This window comes from Cygnus olor, chromosome 23 (genome assembly GCF_009769625.2).
Source record: "Cygnus olor isolate bCygOlo1 chromosome 23, bCygOlo1.pri.v2, whole genome shotgun sequence".
NCBI classification, from domain to species: Eukaryota; Metazoa; Chordata; class Aves; order Anseriformes; family Anatidae; genus Cygnus; species Cygnus olor.
The window spans coordinates 97,909-120,477 of record NC_049191.1 but is presented as its reverse complement, the minus strand read 5'-3'; the positions used below and the strand labels follow the sequence as shown (position 1 = coordinate 120,477).

General features: G+C 45.1%; 1 protein-coding gene across 2 annotated transcripts in view; it reads left to right on the top strand.

Annotated features, from left to right (window-relative positions):
• Positions 1–1,198: 1,198 nt before the first annotated feature.
• The window catches only part of MAN1C1 (mannosidase alpha class 1C member 1), a 45,509-nt gene continuing 24,138 nt past the window's right edge, over positions 1,199–22,569 (top strand). Inside the window, exons 1-3 of one of the 2 annotated variants that reach the window (XM_040535078.1) lie at positions 1,199–1,580; positions 2,303–3,345; positions 11,491–11,587. In XM_040535078.1, coding sequence (XP_040391012.1) covers positions 2,803–3,345; positions 11,491–11,587 — 640 coding nt within the window. In that variant the 5' untranslated portion in view covers positions 1,199–1,580; positions 2,303–2,802. Of the gene's footprint in view, positions 2,193–2,302; positions 3,346–11,490; positions 11,588–22,569 lie in introns of both variants that reach the window. The other variant, XM_040535079.1, reaches the window with a different exon arrangement.

Sequence of the window (22,569 nt, the reverse complement as noted above, 5' to 3'; positions counted from 1 at the left end):
TACGAATTGATCTTTTAGTTTTGATGTGACTTGCTTTTTTAAGCGACAGTTAAGAAGCTTTCAGTGTCCATTTCCTTCACCTCTGCTGGCAGTGTGCTTTTGAGAGGGAGAGGAAGGAGTTTACCGTGTTGCAACAGCTGGGAGGGGGTCCTTGCATACATGCTTGCACTGTTCCCTTGCTCAGCAGCCAAATACCCAGATACGTCATGAAAAGGCAGCACCCTGCTTGGTAGGCTGCCTATGGTGCCCGCTGCTTTCCCACCAGCTCGCTGTGCAACGTGGGCTGATTTAAAAAAAAAAAACTGGCCTTCAACCACAGCCAGTGAGTTCTTGCCAGGGTCTCAACCTCTGACACAAATTAAGAAGGTTTTAAGTATCTAAACACTTCTGTTCCCTAGGAAAAGGCTGCAGTTGAAAGGGCTGATGGCCTTTTGACGCTTTCCGTTTGACTTCCTGCTCCTCACTACCTTCCCATGGGGCACAGTCATCCAGCCCTGATGTAAGCCTCTATCAGGGCAATGCAGACCCTCAGTCTGATGTATCCTGTGCTCCCACGTGTGTTCCATGACAGGAGTTGACTTTTCGTTTGTGAAAACAAGAAGGGACATTTCTGTCTGCAGAAAGGTGGTTCGCACGCCTTGCCTGGGCCCTGAGACCCTGTTCGTGGACAAGGCTAACACACCCTGTCAGCTGGTGCCAGCGAGGCCCCCGGGGCTGTCACGCCGGGGGAAAAGGTTCCTTCCAGGGATGCCTTGACCACTTCAGGCTGCAGGGGCCGTGCAGACGAAACCGCCCTTCAGAGCCCCTTACAGCGGGCGAGCAGGCACCGACCCCTGCCCCACCAAGCCCTCACAGCTCCATCAGCCCCCTCCCCCGCCCCTCCTTAAAGTACCCGGACGCCCTCTGCCAATCACAGCGGGGTGGGGCGCACCTCGCAGCCAACCGAGGGCCGGCTGGAGGGAAGAGGCGGGGCAAGGCTCTCGCCCAGCTCGAGCCAGACAACCGTGGTAAATAAGGGGGAGGGTCTCTCGGCCTCTTGGCGTTTGGGAGAGCCAACAGGTGAGGCCGGCTCCACCAGCTAGCCAATAACGAGCGAGGGCGGAGCGAGGCCCTGGGTTGGGGGGGGTGCTAGAGTCACGACTGGCAGGGTCCGGGCTGCTGATTGGCTGACGGCGCCTCTGCCTCCTCCTCCCGATGACCGTTGGGCTGAGGCGGGGCGGGGCCGGCGCTCTTGTCGCAGTGAGCGGCGGCGGAGGTGGCTCGTGGAGGCGCGGGCGCGAGCGGCGTGGCGCAGGCCGGTCTCCTTGGGCAGGAGGGGAGGCGGTGTGGGGAGGAGGTGAAAAAGAATCCCCCGAGTAGCTCGATGCAGTTAGGTGCGGCCTTCCTCGGTGATGGATGGGCAGGCGAGTGGAGCTCCTCCGTTGAGAGCTGGGCACGCGCTGTCCTCAGTGTCCTCTTAATTTAACGAGCGCGTCTGAGTGCCGGCAGCAGTAAGGGGTTCTCGCTTTTGAGATGTACGGGCAGGGCTGAGAAGATTTTGTTCGCTGTAGGACTCAGAGTCGCTTGGATCTATCAAAGGGGTGAGTAAACAGGGCTGGGAATAGCAAAGCGTTTGCGATCCCATTTTGACGTCGTGCTTGGGGGCAGCGCAGTTTCTGCCCATAGAAGCAGGGGGATTTTGGGCTCCTACATAGGCCTTTAAAATGTGTTCTGCTTTGTGGAAGTGCTAATGCTTTCTTGGTCTGGAAGTTGAGCTCCGTTTCTTCCAGTGCATCCAAGGAAGGAATGAGAGGAAGTGAGTAACAGCGAGGCAGAGATTTGGGAGAGAGTAGGAATTCGCTGGGATCCATTTTGCAAAAACAAAGTCCGTAGATTTTTTCTCGAGAAATTTAGCCCGAGTCGAGCTTTCCGCATGGATTATTTGCGGACCCCCTTATCTCCATTCCTGTGGGTGAAGGCAGCTCCTGAAAGCCTGGTGAGGAGAGAGAGAAATATCCTTGTCCCTGTCTGTCTCATCCTTGGCCCTGAACACCTTGCCTGCCCTTCCCGGGATTTCCCTCGCTCCTCGTCAGAGCGCTGATCTTCCCTCCGCTTGGCCCGAGGGCTGCCCGGCCCCCGGGCTACCAGAAGAGGCCGACAGCCAGGAGCTGTGAGGGATGGTGCAGAGCTGCTCGCAGACTAGAGAACTGATGGCAAGTCAGAGAGAACGAACTAGTGTGGCTGGAGGGTGGGGGAATGGCTGGGGAGGCTGCAGATCCTCCATTAAATAAACGCGCTCTTATCATCTTCCCCGCCCCCGCAGAAATGCTGCAGCATGAACCCACCGCCTAGAGGGAAGGGATCGCACCTCCCCGGCCCCGCTCCCCGAGCCAGGCTCTAAGTCGCCGTCCGGCTCGGAGCCTGCACGGGGGACAGACGCCGGCAGCAGCCCTGCCTCTCCGCCGCACCGGCACCAGCGGGATGCGCTCACCGCCGTCTTCATGCCAGAAGGGGGAACTCTGAATCGCCGCTCCGCGCCCTGCAAGCCCCTCGGGCGAGGCGAGGGGGCGGCTGTCCTCCCGCACCCCGGCCCGGCGCCCGCTGGCAGCCCCTGCCCGCCCTCAGGACCCAGGTCTGCGGCGGGGTCCCGCGGCACGGCCGGATCCGGAGCCGTTCACGTGTAACCCGCCGGCGGCCCCCCTTGAAGGCGTCCGCCGCAGCCGGCGGTGCGGGGGGTGGATCCCCGAGCCCTTCGCTGCAGCAGCTGGTGGCAACGCTCGCGGTGGCGGCGGTTCCCGCCCGGTGGCTGCGATCCCGTGCCCCATGGTGCTGCTGCGGAAGCTGCCGGGCATGCCGGGCTGGCCGGCGGCGCTGGGGCTGCGGCTGCCGCAGAAGTTTCTGTTCCTGCTCTTCCTCTCGGGCCTGCTCACGCTGTGCTTCGGGGCCCTCTTCCTCCTGCCCGATTCCTCTCGCTTCAAGCGCCTTTTCCTGCCCCGCCGGGCCACCGCCTCCTCCTCTTCTTCTTCCTCCGCCTCCTCCTCTTCCACCCGCGACGCTGACCTGCCTCACAGTCCCCCCGCCGCCGCCGAGCCCCGCCACGCCAGCCCCGCCGCCCCCCGCCGCCTGAGGGAGAAGCTCCGCGCGGCCGGCCCGCCTGCCCACACCGCAGCGGCCTCCCGGCAGCAGGTGCAAAGCGACGAGCGGCGACGCGAGCTCGACACGGGGGCGCCCCCCGCCGCCCGGGAGACGCGAGCTCCGTTCCGCTTCGACTACGAGCGCTTTCGCCGAAGTCTTCGCCACCCTGTACGGGGCGGGCAGCCCGGCGAGGACCCTGACACCCGTGGCCGAAGGATGAAGATTAAAGAGGTGAGAACCCTACGATTTGCCGTTGCCGCCCCTCATGGTCTTCAGTCATCCCTCGTTCTCCCTTCATGGCCTTGTGTACCCCCACGTGCCTGCTCTCTTACCTTGCCTCCCCTCACAGCCTTGTCACCCCCCCCCCCCCACACCTTGCTTTCCCCCGGCACCTCTTGGTGCCCCTCACAGCTTTGGCACCCCTCTTTCTCCTCAGTCATGCTTCGTCCTTACCTTGCAGCCCTGTTGCCCCACTAGTCACCACTCGTGGCTGCTTCATGGTATTGTTACCCCTCACAGCCTTGCCCCCCCCCTACTCAATCATTCCTGTGCCTGCCTCACAGCCTCATCCCCCCCATCTGTCATCCTTCATCCATCTCTCACAGCCTTGTTCCCCAGCAGTCACCGTGTGGCCTCCACTCGCAGCCTCATCTGCTTCTAATTGTGCCTCGTCACCCCTGCGCTCCTCATGCTCCCCTCATTTCCCCAGAGTTGCCCTGTTCCAATTTCTCAATCAGGCCACTTGTAACTCCTTCCCCCTCCCCCCTACCCCCTTTTCCCATCACCAGGGAGGATGACATGAATCGGGGAAGGAGGGGGGACAGGACAGGACATCTCTTTCCATGGGGGTGTCCTGCAGCATCACTTTGCTCCGGTGATGTGTCAACGGGTATGTGTGTTTGCCTGCGTATGCACACCTCTGCTCTCACTGGAGGTAATGTTAGGGTAGCACAATAAGGTTTGACTAGAAATTAGAATTAAACAAAAGGAAATTTGATCCCGGATGTTACTGAGGGAAGAAAGTTGCTTGGTGGGAAGTGGTTGTGGTTGTGCAAAAGGCTCCTTCCCTGGGTACAAACATGAACCTGGTTGCTTTGCAGCATTTGAACACATGAAAGCTGGTAGGAGATGATGAAACAGTGCTTGTCTGTGGGCATGGACAGATGGGATGTGCACACATGGTCATGGAAGAGAAGGCCTGAGGCTGACTGTAAGTTGTTTTGTCACATAGTCCAGGTGGAGTTGGCTCAGGACTTGTTACCTGCAAGCAGTGGCCTGAAGATTGCTCTCGTTTAGACCCCAACAAGCCTGGGTAGCATTGGCAGCAGGGTTACATGGATGTAATGGAGGGGAGAATTTGGCCTGGTGCCTACAGTTTGTGTATAAAAGCCTAGCAGCCATACAAACATTGCAGTGTAATCTGTGACCTAGATAACTGAGATCTATAGATTCTGTGTAGTATTAGAATGTGTTTGTCATATCTCTTGCTATGACGAATAAAAATCTTGTAGTGAATTTTGATCCTGTAAGAGATGACAACGAGTAAGATATGCAGATTTAATTAAGCAAAGTATTAATTTCCTGATTTTCTTCTGTCACAGAGGTGTAGGCTATTCAGCAGAGATGCTGACCCATGTTAAATAGCGAAGGAAGTACAAGAATATCGAGGGCTTTCATCTACAGTAACCTGGGTTTTAAAAACATTTAAAAAAAAAAATCTCCTCCTGATTGTATCTTGTTGGTCATTAAAACAAAGGCTGCAGCACTGGTAAAATTCCTAATTCTCTGCCAGGCAACCATACACAACACACTCAGGGTACTGAGTTTCTGTGTGATCCCACACGTGATTGAACTATCCTTTTATTCTGCCTTTCAGCTTCAGGGGAGTCATAATATTCCAGTACCTGGCCCTCTCACGTGCTTGGAGCTATGGGAATGTGTGCTTGAATAAACTGTAGACTATGATAGTGTGACGTACTCATGAATAACCCAGCTTCCACTCTATGCAAACAAATCAAATTGGAAATCAAATTTATGAAAGCTAGTGGAATTCATTCCTTCATTTGTTTATTTTATCACTTCGTTTACTTTATCACACAAATACTCTTTATGTGATGTGAGAGACGTGTGTTATGTAATGTGTGTAGGTAATGTGTGTTAGGTAATGTGTGCTGTAGCAGCGAGTATCTCTTCTCTCCTTCTTCCAGAGCTGTAGGCCCTGTAACTTGCTGAAATGTGTTCTGAACTGTCACAACACTTTAGGTTTTCTTTTTCCTCGCTTTAGCTGTTCTTACAGGTCAGCAGATTTGTAATGGGCAGGATCGATATGGATGGAATTTGTTGATTACCATCTGCCTGCCAGAGCCTAGTCGAAAGCTAGGAGAAAGGCTGGTGCCAAACACAGAGACTTGGAACTTTGTTTTCTGATAGGACCCTTCAATCTGAGCAGGAGTCTGAGCTATCTCCTCTTTTCCACCCAACCTCTAAGCTTTTTGAAGCCAAAGAAGAGAGGATGACAATAGTATCTGGGCTGCTATCTGTGTGCCCTGTAATGTGGCGCTGCAAGGATTTTTTTTTTCTGCTTAAAAGATAATGTTGTCCAGAGTGTAAAACTCCTCACTGTGGTGTCGTCTTCTTTACTTTTATTTGGGAAAGCTCTGAGCAGCACTAGGGGCACCAGAGCTGTTTACAGATTAAGGAGTCCAACCAGAGAGTATATCTGCTATGCTCACTCTGTGCTTTGAATGCTGTGTTTCCTACTGGTGCAGAGTTGAACAGAGGTGGATTAGCAAATTTAAATTATATGTATGTCTGTTAGAAGTAAGTACTGCAATGAGCTGGGCTGACGAAGTGAAGGCAAGTATACTCCTTTGCACTGGTGGGTAACTTATCAGAGTGGCAGGCTTCTTAGGTTCACTTTGTCTTTTTAAAGGCAAGTCCAGAGTCAATACGCAGCTCTTTTCCTGAGAAGAAAAAAGAAACCACCTGTATTTCATAGGCTGTTTTTGCAAAAGGTCACCTGAAGAATTGCCTAGGATATGCAGCTGTGTGTTATTGTGAGCAGCCAAATACAGTGGGCACTCAAACCTTTTGAAGAAATTTCCAATAATATCAAATAGCCATTTCCCCATGGTAAAGATTGGGAAATTCTAAAAGGTCTTGGATTCATCTCTTAAACTGACTTCTGAAAAATGTATTAGTTCTGTAATTGATTAGTCATGCATGGCTTCACAGGGAATAGTATTTGGCACATTTGGAAAAAAACAGCTAATGACTGATGTTCAAAAACAACAACAAAAAATGTATTTTTAGTCAGAAAGTGACTGCAAAGATGCCACAGTGGGAGTCCATATTTATTCTCTTTCAACAATTTCCAGATCAAATTGGCTCAGTGAAAAGTCAGAACGATTTTCCTTCCAACTGCTGCTACTGCAAGCTTAGCCTCAGATCTGGGAAAATCAAACTCTGTGGTTTCTGCCTTTTGCATCATAACAAGTAATAAAGATTTTGCTGTTGGAGCTGAGCTGATGGTTTTGTTGATGATGGATGAAGCAGAACAGAGTACTTCTTGCAGTCCCGCTCCTGCGTGTCTCATAGGTAGGGAAGCGGTGGGGAGAGAGAACAGCATTCCTATGAAGTATTTTTATACCAACCCTGCAAATACCATCTAGTGCTTAAGAACAACCACTGCAACCAGCTAGACTGCAAGTGTCCATCAATGAAGTGAAATAAGCGGGCTTTCTTCCAGTCATGAACATCAGAGAAAACACGTGAATGCTGAAATAGACTTGATGGTTCTTTTATTCTTCAGATACAAAAGGCAAGTTTCCTTGCCTGATGTCAGAGAATACCTAATAGTTTAACTTGACAGTGTCCTTTATCCCTTTTGAATAAGGGAATATGTCAAATTCCATGAGTTTTTCAGTCCTTTGCTGGAATTGTACTCTTGGGTTTGAACCATACATTCATTTCTTTCACGATTAGTAATACTGAAGCGTATTTATTTTACACTGCAGTTATTTTCATCCTGGCTTTTCTTTTTGTCTCACCTTGCTGTCTGCTGTCCTCTTGTAAGACAGCTCTAAAGATGTATTTGCTTTTGACAATCAGAACCCAGGGGAAAGAAGGCCATCAAAGTCCATGCACAGTTATCCTGCATCATTCTACAGATTAGCAGGCACCTATTAAGGTAGTCTTCTAAACACAAATATGTTGATGGTTTGTCACCAAAAGATAATTGACAAGAAACAGAAATGTTATCAGGACTTGAACTCTTGTGGGAAGTTATTTGGTGTTGGTTGCTGAGTTTGATTTGTGTGATTTTGACAGTCCTGACTAGTGATCCCTTCTGCAATGAAAAAGAGCATGCTGCTGGGGCAGAGCTGGGGAAGTCTTGCATTTTATCTGTCTGAATCTCTGCCACAGACCTGACTCCTGGTGGGAAATGTGTCCCTGTCGGATGCTGATTGAGTCTTGCACGCTTTTGTGGAGGCAACCTATAGATATTCTTAGGGGATTTTGCACAGATGCGTAAACACTGAGAACTAGATTAAAAAACAATTCTCAGTTTGTGTTACAAATAGGCCTGATGGTATGATGCTGTGTGTCATGTTATCAGGCATCCTGTCTGAGCTGTCTCTTTTCTGAAAGCAGCAGTAAAATCCCCAAAAGTTTCCCTGTTCTGTGCATCTTCTTGTTTTTGCATTTGTTCCAAGTGCCTTTCCTTTCTGTAATCTGGGGATGAACAACGCTACAAGCAAATAATCAGTCAGTGCTTTTAGTGCATGTGTGACACCACACAGTTCCGGATGGAGGAGTACCTCCTCATGCCTGTCTTTCTGAGTGAGGTGCTTGGAAAGCATCTAATCCTTTGTAGTGGTCAAATGTAAATCCAGTGACTTCTGACAGACTTACTTTTGACAATGGGAATAAAGAAAACTGTTCTCAGTAAAATACTTATTGTAATGGAATAGAATGCAGTATATCTGACAGGTTTGAGATCATCAGTCAGACCATAATTATTTTTCTGGGGTAGAACTGTCTTTGCAATAAGAGTTTCTCTGCAGTTTGAAGCACTGACTGACTCCCAGCTTGCTGGAATTTTCATTTGTTCCAGGCTCTTTCTCATTCATTTATTTACTGACCCCATGAAAAAGGGCATTATACTGTAAATTCCACAAATGGTGCATATAATGTATCTTTTGCTTCACTAGTCTCTGGTGGCTTCATGCAAATAAAACTTAGACCTAACCTGTCCAAACTTTTTTTCAGCTGTAGGATATGCAGTTAATTGGCTAAAAATGTATTTGTTCTGTTGTCAGAATGTATGATGAATTCTTTTCTGATTTCTTCATACTTACAGATATTGTTCAAAGAATACTACTGCCTTCATTCTATAGTAATAATAAGGGAGATAATAATTCTTCCCGTGTTTTTAAGTTCTTCTTTCCTGAAACTTCTTCTTTTAAATTTTTAATCTTTCCTGTGTCTTTACTTCTTCATGCACTATTCACTTATGTTTGCTGGCACAACATCTTCACTTTTGTCTGCATCATAGAAGCTATAGTTAGATTTGTTTTTAGACACTTTTTAGACACTTTTTTTTTTATAGAAGCGTGGAGGAAGTAAGCTGATGGTACTGGAGTGACCAAATAACTTCTATTTCTATTAGACAAAAGCTTTGATTCTAGGAAGTGGAGAAGATGAGACTGAAGCTTTTCTCCTCTACTCGACCACCGTGTGCTTTGGTCTATACTTGGAATTTGTTCTCAGAAACATTGCCATCCTCTTACAATCTAGCATCTCATTAAGAAACTGTAACTGCAAAATCAGCTGCTTTTGCTGACATGTTTCCAGATTTAGATGCAGCTGGATCTAGCTGGGTCTTAATGCCTGAGATAGTCCTGTCAACTGATTTTTTTTATTATTTATTTTTTCCCCTCTTGACACAGTTAAATCTAGTTGCATTAAGAATTTAATTAGGAGTTAGTATAATTGCGTTTTTCTATTCTTCCTCCCATTCAGCTTTCCTGGCAGGCGCAGTGAATCAGGAAGACTCAAGTTCTATTTCTGTCCTTATCGCTAACACTAATGACTTTGGGCTGCTAAGTGCTGTCTTTTTCTTGTTCCTCCAGTGCAGATGTGCCTGCTAGTCTTGCCTTTTTCCTGATTGTGGCAGGGAGGGAATGCTTGCCTCTGTAGATTAGAGCTGAATAACCGATCTTTACTTTGGCCCCTCTTTCTGGGAACAGCAAGCGGAAGGTGAAACTTTTTTTTTTTTTTCCTTTTTAAATGCAGGATACCGAAAGGTGCCTTGTGGCTATGTGATGAAAGATAATGTCTTCTAATTTCAAGAAGAATTCCTCCATTGCTTCCAGTGATGGAGATCCATTTTCTAAGCAATGGACTGCTGTGTCTTTGACAATTTTGCAAGAGAGAGTGGGCTGTGATAGTAAATAATGCCATGAAAACCATCCATGCAAATTTGAAAACAACCTGCCAAGGCTTTGCCAGGCCTCCTACCTGACTGAGTTACTCTGTTGTATTTACTTCTAGATAAAGCGACATGTAGCAAATAATTTACAGTATCTATCTATCAGCTAACACTAAATAATCAGCAGATGTATTTACAGTTAATAGGTTGACAAGGTCTTGAATTTTATTTTAGAAGCTGTTACAAAGAGCTGGAGCATATGGGTGGAGTTGTGTATTCAGTCTGGTTCTTTGGGTATAGAAACATGAGCTTTTACCTTGTGTTTAAGGAAAAACTGGATAAAATAGTGGCAAAAGCAGCTGTCGGGGAGCTGAGGCTTTCCTGAACTTTGAGCTTTGTTTCAGAGGATATATTTGTAGAAATTTACTTTGGAGGAGGCAGGAATTAGTTGGTTTTTGTTTTGTTGTTTTAAGGAAGAGCAGTGTGAGTGCGCATGTGTGTTAGAACTGCTGCCTTGCAGTCCTCAGGGAAAGTTTAACGTGCTGAGCATAGGTGGGACGGTTCATGTGTCCCAGAAGGAATTGTTCGAGTTGGAACAGGTTTCTCGGAAATTGCCCAGCCCATCTGCAGGCTGTCTCTTAGGAAAACACTTTTGAGTTTTGATAGGAAGATGCCAAAATGCCATGGATCTCCCCTTTCTTCCTTATGAAGGCATTCTGTGAATAGAAAGAAAGCTTCTGTGTAGTGCTTGAAGACCATTTTCTTTGCTTGCTCACCACAGTATTAAGTGCATTGTGTACCTCTGTGGTGTTGCTTTGCCAAAGTTGTATGTGTAACTGCTGTGAGGTGGGCAGATGAGATGGTAGGTGGTTTTGGACTTCGAGTTTCATTATCAGAATCATAATGAAATGTGAAAACTCAGAAATTAACATCCCTGTATTTAGGTATGTGTCAGCTTTGGCCTTACATTTTTATCCCATTTTAATTACTATTCTGAAATATCAGTGCTCCTCACAAAGGTCAGTAATCTAGAGATTGAGGCGTGTTTCCAAAATTCCCACATGGTTTGCACAGCCCAGGGCAAAAGTGGATTCTCAGTGTGTCTAATACTGTGGTACTTCTGAAATGTGCCAGTCCCAAGTTTTGCACCAGGAGCGTTGGGTTTGAAACTCCTTAGCAAAGTGCTCAATGCAGTCCCAGTCATCAGTGTTCCATGCAGATTAAGCTTCTTTAATTAATGGGCCATTGATTGTCAGTTTTAGCAGTGACTGGGAAAATACCATCCCTTCTGTTGTGGTTTAGCCCGGCTGGCAGCCAAACACCACACAGCCGTTCGCTCACCCTCCCCCCTCCCTCTCCAGAATGGGGGAGAGAAACGGGAAAGTGAAGTCTGTGAGTTGAGATAAAGACAGTTTATTAAGACAGGGAAAATAATAACAATAATAATAATAATAATAATAATAATAGTATTAATAGTAATAATGTGTACGAAATAAGTGACGCACAATGCAACTGCTCACCACCCGTTGACCGATGCCCAGCCTATACCCGAGCAGCCGGCCCCCCCCCTCCACCCCGGCTAGCCACCCCTATATATTGTTCAGCATGACGTCAGATGGTATGGAATACCCCTTTGGCCAGTTTGGGTCAGCTGTCCTGGGTCTGTCCCCTCCCAGCTCCTGCTGCATCCCTAGCCTGCTCGCTAGCAGGACAGAGCGAGAAGCTGAAAAGTCCTTGGCTTGGTGTAAGCACTGCTCTACAACAATTAAAACATCAGCATGTTATCAGCGCTCTTCTCATCCTAATCCAAAACATAGCACCCTGCCAGCTACTAGGAGGAAAATTAACTCTGTCCTACCTGAAACCAGGACACCTTCCCAGAACTGAAGTTCAGAAAACTTTTTGTTCCATTAAGTGCGTTAATTCAAATTTTCTTTTTGCAGATGATGAAATTTGCTTGGGATAACTACAAACAATATGCATTTGGAAAAAATGAGCTGCGACCACTGACTAAGAATGGCCACATTGGTAACATGTTTGGTGAGTTCTGCATCAATTTCAATGTAAACTCACTGCATTTTTAAGGTCATGCCTGCTATTGTGTTAATTCCTTTCTATGCAGTGCGGTGAGGGTATCAGCAACAGCTTTGATCTATCTTCTTTCCACTTTTATGAAGTGATACATGCAGTACAGCTCCTAGGAGTTATCTACCCATATCTTATTGCTTGGAATCTCGTTCCTGCAGGCATCTTTGAATGTCCAGACTGTATCACTTCTGTGTACAGATCTAGCATCAAACATGTCTAGGAACAATGCTAAAACCACGCATTGTCTTTAGTAAAACATTAAGTCAGTCCCAACCTGACAATGCTGCTGTTTGTTTAAGCTTATACGTCAGGACCAAACTGAGCATTTTCTCTCACATTGCTCCACTGTTGAGCAGGATGTAAATTCCATGAAATATTGAACGAGTGAATGAATATTAAAGTTTCTTTTATACTATGTGGTTACTTGCGTAATTTTACTCTTTAACAGATTACCTTTTTTAAGTATGTGAGCCACTTAGATAATTTCAATGCTATTCCAAAACGTCAACACGTATCGCATCAAAATGAGCAGAGGAATATAAATTGTCTTTTTCTTCATTTGCATTCAAAATATTTCCCTTCTCTGCTTACTCTGCCCTAGTCTTGCCTTCCCTGCACAGGTTGTGCCACAGTGAGAAGGTGCAGAATATGGAGGAAGGCAAGCAGAATCTGCTTTAGCAGCCCTTTCCCACCCCTCTTTGGAGAAAGTTTGCTATACAGGGTTCTTTTGGCTTCTTTCCCCTGGGCTGTTTTGCAGAGATTTTCCTAGATTCCCTCATCCAGAGTAGACTGGAATAGAGTTTTTTAGTGAGCAAATTATCTGTGAACTTTATTTCCTTGGGGTAAAGGGATTCGACTACTATAATAGGAAGAAACATTCCCATTCCTGTTTTTGCACTCTCTGGGTGTCCTAGCCCTTCTCTTAATCAGTTTGTATGACATGCAGCCTCCTGTGGAAGCCTCATTAGCTTTGGGGAACTTGAGATGTGTGAGAGAGTGGGTATTTGAAGGTGGAAATAGCATCATATATCCTGTAGGATGGCCATAATCTTAAGGAGCAGCAGCCCTGTTTGGCCTCTGAATTGCAAGTGCAGCTAGCCCTGATGGAGATGGCAGAGGACAGACAGGCTTGCAGTTTAACCACAGCACTGGGAGAAACCTTAGGGTTCTGCTTGTGGCACCACTATCAAATCCTTTAATTGCCATGGATAAGGCACTTGTCTCTTTAGTTCCTGCAGAAGTATTGGAAGAGTTAACTGTTTGCAGTATCTGTAAGTTGCACGGAAGTTGCATTAACTTGGGGGTCTGGAGTTGGGGTCTGGAGGGTCTGGGGTTGGGGTCTGGAGGAAGCAGTTTGGGAAGCATGCATTGTAATAGCACAGGCTGCATATGACCACCCACTGCTCTTACCCGTTCACACTTCCGTCAGGAGCAATGATTTGGGTTTGTTCTTCTTTTGCCTTCTTCTTTGCCCACCCCAAGAATACCGATTTCTTACTTAAGAATTTACATTAACTTCAGAACATAGTTAAGCATTTTGCAACTTTTCCATTCTGGCAAGCTTGTTAGAATTCCTCAAGGAGCATGCCTGTAAACAGATAAAAATGCTGAAAGCTTTTAAATGCATTTATTGTAATAAAACAGTTGGCAGAACTTAGGCTTGTTTGTAGCATGTCTGTGAGCACTCTTAAGGAAAATGGTTTGGAGCACAAGAATTTGCAGACAATTGTGGAAGAGAAACTACATTGTACATTTCAGCTTCTTAATAGGCTTTTCCTCCTTCCTTGATACTGCGACTATGGCAGATCACAAATTCAACTCAAGTCAACAATGTTGTAATGTTGAAAAAGAAACAAATCTCACCTCTGGATGGGTAACTAGCACGTGTTTTACACATGCTCCCATTCTCCACACTGGCAGAGACTCAGCTAGGACACAGAGTCCGCTTCAAGAAACATTTGGCTCATCTGGAGAGTTTGGAGGGGAGCAACTGAGGAGAAGGCCATAGAATGTGACCTACAATTAAGCTGGAAAGGTCTGGGGTTGCTAACCCTTGAGCGGATAAAAATGAAGAGAACTTGGCAACAGTTTTCAAAGACACAGAGATACTGCAGTGTATAAGATGACAAACCATTCTCCATATCCATGGGGAGCGACCAAGAAGTCACAGCTTAACGTTCTTCAGGAGAGCAGGGCCAGACGCCAGCACAAGCTTTAAAACTGTAAAGCACTGAAGTAGAATACCTGTAGTGACTTTCCAACTTTGGATACCTTATGGGTGGCTTAAGGGTAGAAGTAAATGACCTCTCACTGTTTGTTTTTCATTCTGTGATTACTCACTAAGATGAGTGAGAACTGCAGGTCCCCAAAAAGTCTCGCAAAGATGCCCCTTGGAGATGCACCAAAGTGATATGGAGGAAAAGAAGTGATACATAACATGCTTTTTGATGGTTTGACTCCCTGCAAACCCCCCAAAGCTACCTTAGTGACAGAGCACATCACAGTTACAATTTTGGATGTACACAAAAATCAGGAAATTAAAAATGCTGGTTCCCGTAGCAACCAGGTTGCAGCCTGCCAAGAGAGAAGGAATGTTCTAGCCTAGTCAAAAGGTGTTAATTTTAATGCCTGAAGGCAACTTCCACCTCCAGATGATTGAAGAGGGCCTCAGTGAAGTCAGTGAAAGCTCTCTACTCTCATTTACAGAGAAAAGCCTGATCCTTACTTTCTTCATTCCTGAATTATCTGCTCTTGCTTGCAGAACACAGCACAGATTTGAGTTTGGAAATCAAGATGCAAGACAGACAAATCATGGCTGCTGTGAAGACCATCACCTAGAAGACTGTGATCTTGGACCACTCTGCATTGCAGTGTTCACATAATTTGTACTTTTCCATCCTCCAGCTCTTTGAAGAAATTGCATTCCTATATAATCGTGTGTTCAAATAAAAGCACTGTGGCTAGAATTAGGCCTAACTCAGGTGTTTTTAACTGCATGTTTGTTTCAGAGCAAGGATATTCTGAGCATGTTGAAATAAGTATGGAAACAACCTTTGCCTTTAGAACTTTCTCTTGAAACACCGTCACTTTCCTGCACTGATCTTTTTCTCATTTTTCTTTTGGGGGCTGCGTATAAGGTGTAAGGGTGCAGTAGATTTTTTTGAGAATAAAACAAGAAGGAGGAACAATCACAAGAAGGAGGAACAATTTCAGTAAGTCCAAAAAATCCTCCCAGTTTTTCACACTGAAGCCTCAAGCAAAAGCTAAGGGATTTTCTTGAACTTGCAAAAAATTCCAAAAAGATACAAGAACAATCCTGAGAGGCTGAAAGAGAGTATTTTTTAAAATTATAAAGAAAAAAATATATAAAATTATTAAAAAAAAAAAAAATGCTTACCACAACACTCTGAACACAGATCCACCCTTGAAAACAGTGAAAAATCTGAAAGTTGATGTCCGATGGGATGACGTAACAACTACTGATTAAGAGAGGTAAGAGACTTCGTTTGTCCCAAAAGGCAGCACAGATGAAAAAGATGATAATGTCAGAAACAACTACCTGGCAAAATTATAGGAAATGAATTTCTGCAGCAGGAGCCATTTGAAATTTAAACTCCAGAAGGTAAATAAAAAATTGTCAAAATCCAACTGTAATCCAGATGAATATCCAATGAGATACATAACAAAAGTGGCAAGAAACTTCAGCAATAGCACGAGAAAAAATATGATAAAGCAGTTAAGTTCTAAATGTGAAATCTAACACAGCAAAGCCAGTTCTGAACTTGTCTAATCTCTTCAGAAGCTTCAAGAATGGAATAAGAGTGAATTAAAACAAAGAACGTAAGTGGGTTTTCTACTGCACAGTTTATAGCTACTCATCTCCTCTGAATAAATGAGGAAAACTAAATACAGGAGGATAAAGATAAAGTCAGGAGTCTCAAGACTCTTCCAACATATTTAACAAATAACTGAAAATGCATCTTTTAAGTATTTTTAACTTGCTCTGCTTCCTAATATAGTTTCTAGTAGCACATGTGTGCAGGTGGGTTTGTGTCTGCAGCAGAAATTACATAAAGCATCTGACTGCAAATTGTGGCTAGAAGACAAATCGCCCTCAGCATTTCTGAAAGACACATTCTTTCCAAAGCAGAGGTATCTGTGTAGTCAGGGGCTTCAAGTTTAGTATTGAACTCTGAATATTCCTTCTTATAATCTAGTCAGCACAGAGTGGTGCCATTAAGATACTTGGAGTGGATACTAGATGTTAGTTCTAGCCAGCTGGATGTGCCAAACCTCCAAACGGCCTTTGCTGTGAAGTTGCCACCAATGTCTCCATAGTCTAGAGGAGAATCAGTTGGCTGCCTCTTAATCACACGCTCAATAACTCTGAAGATTAGACAATTATTTCAGCATAATTAGTGTCTGGAGCGAGGCACAAACAACATATATAAAGGGGGCATTAAAAAAAATGCCTAAAGACAAGCTCACTGTATTTTTTTTTAATACATCCCCCTGGAGAGTGAAAAAGGAAAACCAAAAATCCAGTCGCAGCCTGGATCATTCCCCTGTGTACACGGTAACAGGGCTGCTCACGCATGTCTTGCTTCCTCCACGATGATGTGATGTTCTTTTCCTCGGTGTTCCTCAGCATCTTGAAAAGAGGTTCTATAGAATGCTCTCTAATCATAACTCAACAGGATTTTTTTTTCTTCTAGTGTTTTCATGTGCTACTTTAGTGGCTGTTTTTCCTAATTTTTTATTCCCTTCTCTTCCATTTTGCTGTGAGCAGTAGTTCTAACAAATTCCAAGACACGCTCCTACTTTTAGGTCTCATTAAACTCAAAACTCTGCTCAGGGTCAGTGGAAAGTTCATGAAATTTGCAAGGGAGCAGAGGATGATTAATGGTTTTACACTGAGATGATGTGAATTTTGCTCGGTTTCCTGCTAAAGACAGGCCTAGACCAAATCCTCACTGTCGGGTCTTTGTAGCTGTCCTCGTATCTAAAGAGCTGCACAGAGGCTGCAGGTGCAAACATACAGACACTGGAAGGTGCGCCTGTGCTTTGCATCTTAGGCCAAGACTGTTCCCCACTGAATTTTCTGAGTTTGTTCTTTTATTTTCTAAGATGTAAGTCTCAGCTGAAGGGAGACAAATCTGTTTGGTTCAAATCAAACATTTTCAAGAATTGCTCACACAATGAAGCTGATCTGGTCTAGCTCAGCCCGAGAATAAGGGCTTTAATAGCAAAGGTATTTGAAGAAGCCCACAGGACACCATATGTGACATTAACATTTTTTTTTCCAATTTAAACTTTCCAAATGAGCATTTCAAGCTTACAGGGCACCACTGTAGTAAGTTTAAATCTCTCTGTGTGAGGTTTAGGATTCAGTGGAACTCTGATGTTTGAGCTAATGTTTGACACAGCAATTTGAAGGAAGCCACCATTCTTTGCATGACCCAAGTAGAAAGCAGAGCAGGAATGGGTCTCTTGCAGTAGTAACGACAACCTTGGTGTCTAGAAAGAGGGATATTAGGCAGGTGGAAGGTGGGGGAGGGGGGGAAGTAGCAGGGATAAATGTCAGCTCTAATACGGATTATGCAACCAATCTCCAACATCTTTGATAACAGTAGGATATCTTGATTCACTAATTCATGCTGACAGGAATCAAGTTCGTTGCTACACATTTCAGTGACAGCAAAAGCCGATGTAAAGCTAAAATGCCCTTCCTCTGAAAATAATATTCAACTGGGTAACATTACACATTAAAAAAAAAGGTGCCAGAGAGTAACAGTGTTCCAGCAACATCTTCATTACAGTATATTTTTCTCTTTTAAAAGCCCGTGAAGACAACTGCATAATGTAATGCGCAGTAGGCAGCAGAAATAATTCAGCACACAAATTCAGAGAGCAATTATTACTATTATTATCATTATTTTAACCACACAAAAAGACTCCAGGGTTTTGTAATTTTGGGATCATAGGGAAACAGACTCAGGCAGAACAGAAAATTTGCACCAAGTGATTGCACAATTGGAGGTTACCATTTCTCTTCGGGTGGCCAGAATGCTGTTAAATTAGTATTTTCATCCAATTACCTTTCCCATGTTAAATATTCATACATCACCGCCTGTTGCTTCTAATTGAGGTGGGCACATTTCCTGACTGCTTGATAGTTTCTTAGCTAAATCACTGATGATGAAGGAAGCAGCCGTTTGGAAAATGTTTGGCTTGATAGGCAAGACTGGATGGTTGAAGGGCCTAACTCTGAGACAGAAAGCCTTCCGTGTCCAATTGAGCCCAGCACCTGAGGTGACAGTCAAAGAGCTCTCTAGCTGCTGTTAGAAGTTCCCGTGAAAGGAACTTGTTATTATAAATCCATCTCCAAGCAGTATCAATGAGAAAAAGAACCAGAAAAAAACAAGACAGGAGCACTCAGAGACGCGTGCTTTTCCAACTTGTGTTTTATCAAGACACTGATTTTAATCAAAGCCAGTTCAATCTTTTGAAGCCTTCACTACCAGCAAAATGAGAAGGGATCTCAGTGTTTTCAGTTCTTGTTTTGCCCTGTGTCACTTGTTCTCTAAGAGGTGAAGATAAATAGCTAGTAACAATTGGAGTGTTTTGTGTGAGCAGTTAACAAGTTCATCATGTTTTGTAGAAACTGCTTCCTAATTTTTATTCCAAACAAGATTTCAGCACTAATTTTTGTTTTGACAAATGTGTTTTGACAAAAACAGTGGGAGACAAGACCTTTCATTTTTGATCTAGGTTTACATTGCACTGATCTAAATTCCTTCACCTTTTACTCTTGTCTTTCAGTTGTAAACTTGTGGTGGTTTTACTCAGCTGGGCAGCTGAGGCCATTTCCCCTTGTCTTATCACTTGGTGCTTGGGAGAAGAGCCTGATCCCCACCTTGCTAAATGGCACAAAGAAGAATTTTATTCAAGGGAGATAATGTTTAAAAGCTGGTGAAGATACTTGTCTTATGCTGCTTGGGAACCCTTGCTCCTTTTCCAGTATTGCAAAGTCAGTGCATCTAGGCACACATTACATTTAGCATTATTCCCATGCATTTAGACAGCAAAGCTGGTGAGAGTTGAGAGAGACTACCTTGTTGTGTGCGATGTATGTTTGGCTTTTGCAGCAGGGCGGCAGTACTTTAGATCACACATATACAAGATATCATGCTTACTGGATCCTCAGACACAAAGTAGACGTGGGAGTTAGGCAAAACCATTAGTAAAAGGCATTTCTCCGTCCTGATGAGCAGGACTATTAAAGACCCCAATCTTAGCTGCTAATTTGCTGAAGCATCAGTTTTACAGCTTTTGTAACAACTCTTAAGGGACAGGCAGCCTTGCAGCTGGGAGTTCTTCAAGTTGCATATCTGGCCTGTGATGCTCTAGGTTGGCTATTTTGGGAAGAGGGGAGTGAGTGAAGGTGACACTCTCTTTCCCTCCCATCACAGCTGCTCCACTTTGTCTAGAAAATGAAACAGTTGCTGAGCTATGGAGGCTGAATATGTCCTCAGGCTAGGACACTTGTTTAACTTTTGAGAGAAGTGGGTGCTTCTATGTAGTAAGTCTGGTAGCAAAAGGTCTTGAACAGGTAGATCCCCAGCCCATAAATACCTCACCCCAAGGATGTTTGTCGTTGGTTTTCATATTCAGGTTTCCTAGAGCCTGAGTAGCTTTCCACAAATATATATATATATATATATTTTGTCAGTAGGTGCTCTTTGACCCCCAAAATTGCAACTGAAAAGTGATGTCCATTAGGTAGGAGAGCTGTTTGGATTTGGTAGGAATGGAGCTGGAAAAGCCAGAAGGAGAGAGGGCTTGGTTCACCTGTGTGAGCTCATATAGAGAGCATGCAAGGGTGTTCTGTGCAATTCTGGAGAGAGATCCTGAACTGTAAGCTGCTGTACCAACTGTCCCTTATCCTTGGGCCTGCTATTGTCCATCCTTCTTAATAAAAACTCTCTGATATAGGATGAAAGTAAATAAATCATGCTTTGTTACCGTTGAGCCACTCTGTTGCCTATCGTTTGTCTCTTTTGTTGGTGAGTCACTGACAACTTATTCAAGCAGCTTGATGGACCCCCCAGGCCCTGTTCCCACTGGAAGGAGTGTGACGGGGCTTACTTTGGATAGCAGCTGGATAGGCTGAAAAGATGACATGTGGCTCAGGCTCCATGACCCAGAAGGCTGGGCTGAAGATTGGCTCAGTTACAGGCAGCACTTAGCAGTTTGAACTGACAGAGGAGCAGCAGAGCAAGGGAAGATGAACCATTTTCTGAGCACAGTGAAAACCTCAATCTATTTTCTGGTGCCAAGGGAACACATTGAAAATATCCTGGATGCTCTTGCAAGTGTTCTGCACTCTCTTTGGTTTTCATTTTTCTTTTTTTTACAGTCTAGTTCTGTCCCCCTCCTCTTCTCTCCCCGCTTCTGTCCTTTTCTTCAGTCCCTCAGTCATATAGTTGCTGAACCTGTAGAGAAATCTACAAAGTGCTGTGCATTTCAGCTTGCTGTTGTCTGCCTGTAGGGTGCAGAAGATGGAGACAGAGGTTCTTTCAAGCTGGAGGTTTTTGACCTTGGCTGCAAGAAGCCACATGAAAAGTTGCGGCTTTCTCTGAAGTGACTGTCTTCTGTTCTGTATGGCTTCCACAGAGACTGAAGGAGAGAGAAAGCAGGGATAATATAATGGTCTGCTGATAAAAGAGGGTTCTTTGGTGTAAAATCTTTGTCTTTTGTTCAATGGGTCATCTTGCCTCTTAAAAAACGTAATCCTGTCCACTGGGCCCTTTATAATGGAGGACCTCTGCTGTGCTGTATAAGCAATGCATGGACCAGTGTCCTATCCCAGTATGACCAGTGGCAGTCCCTTGGTTTGTAAATGTGAGCAGTTGCAAAGCGTTGGCTGCATTTGAATTTCATGTGTTGAATTAGTGGCTTATGAAAGCTTCACTAAGTCAGATGTAAACCCTTATTACTCTACTCATGGTCAAATGTGCAGTTTCATTGTGTATCTGATGCTGGTATGTTTGATTGGCCTGTTTCTGCGTAAATTGGTGGGTTTGATTTGCTGGTAATAGGTAGCTAAAAGGAGGTCGACAGATGCAGCAGCAGTTGTGATTGTTACCAGAGTTATACTTAGTTCCAGCTTGGTGCTTTGCAGTTCTTTTCAAGCCTTAATTAGCCTTTACATGTTTGGCAGGTGGTAGGCTAGATATTCTCCACCTTTGACCAGCCCTTGTGTCCTCCCTTTAAACCATACACTGAGAAGGAAGTTCTTGCTTTTTTTCATCTACACACTGGTTTGCTGGGACCCTGTAGGGGATGACGTGCAAATGTGTGTAACCTGTACATGTGCCAAGGGACCCATCTGATACTTGCAGGTTCCCTACTTGCCTGAGTTGGAGCTTTTTACCCTTTACAGTCCTCATTCAGCATGTGATGGGGACCACACATCTGTTGCTTCTTGGCCATAGTTCATAGGCTCATTTTTAATCAACACAAATCTCTTTGTTGGGGTCAGAGAAGCCTCAGGCTGCAGTGCCCACCCTTCTCGGCTGCCCTGTGTGCAGCTGTGTGTTCCACGATGGCTGTCCCTCGGCTGTGGGGAGGAACCTGGCTTTGAGTCAGTGCTGCAGTGGTATGGCAGACTTTTGTACGTGTTCGTTTCTTTGGTTGTTGAGGTTGATATATGACTTCCAGAATATTTCCCTTCTGGTCCAGTGAGCACACGTTAAACCTCATAGTGAGTCTTTTGGAAATATGCTTTGTCTTGTAAACTCTTACTGTAAGTGGCTTTAACAAACACTCAAGCTATAAGGCATCAGAAACGAGTCAGGGATAGAAGGGGAACGGAGGATCATGAGATGTTCCGTGCAGCTGATTTAACTCAGACTAGAATGAGCCACTGTGGGCTTTATCTGTGGTTTTTGGAGACAGAACTTACATCAATTCCAATGAAGGCCCCACTAAGATAGTGTCACTTGAATGTTCTTGTTCCTTCAGACGGACATTAAAGCACATTCCCACAGAGGCTGTGGGTGTTTCAGTGTGTGTACAATGCATTCTTCTCTCTGTGGCACGCTCCATTCAGCACCTTTCACAAGCATTATGTTAATTAATGTAACATTTGTTAGTGATTTCTGTGGCAGCACTCACAAGTGAGTAGAGGGATGATAGTTGCCCTGTGTGGGTGGAAATAGGAACAGAGCAGCCTTGTTGCCTACACGGATGTCTCCATTCTTCTAATGCACAAAAGAGCAAATACACTTGTGGCTTAGGATAGGGTGGTACAGGGCCTCCTTCAGCGTGAGGGGCCAAGGAAATGAGCTTTTGTATTGCTGCCATGAGCTGTTGCTTCTGGCGTGCTGCATTCCCTCACAGATGAAACACCTGGCAGAGGCCCTGCTGCTTGCTCTCACAAGAGCTGCCGTGAAGTCCATCAGTTAAAAATGCCATGGTCCCCAGACAAGCATCACTGCGTTCTGCCTGAGGTCCCAGTTTTTCTCCCTGGTTCCAGCAGAGGGTTCCTTTTCCCAATCAGAATGGTCATGCACTCTTATGGGGCAGTATAGGAGCTGGAGAGGATCTCAGAGCAGTGTCCAGTAGACACACCATCGATTCTGGCCATCAGCTAAGAAGTGACCTTGCCTCTTGCAAGCAAAGTGTAGCTCCACTCCAAGCCAGTTTTGCAGCAGGATCAGTGGAGGAAATTTGTTAGCACACAGGGTCTTAGATTTGTGGAAACAGGAAAAAACTCAGACGCGGAGTCGTTCAGACACTTTCAGAAGGTTTTTGTTTGAGGATTTCAATGAGGCTGAAACCAGTAATTTAGAGAGGGAAGTGTCAGCAAGAGTCAAAAGTGACAGAGTGGGTTTTGATTCCTTTTCCTGTTGAAGCTGCTTTCCCTTTGA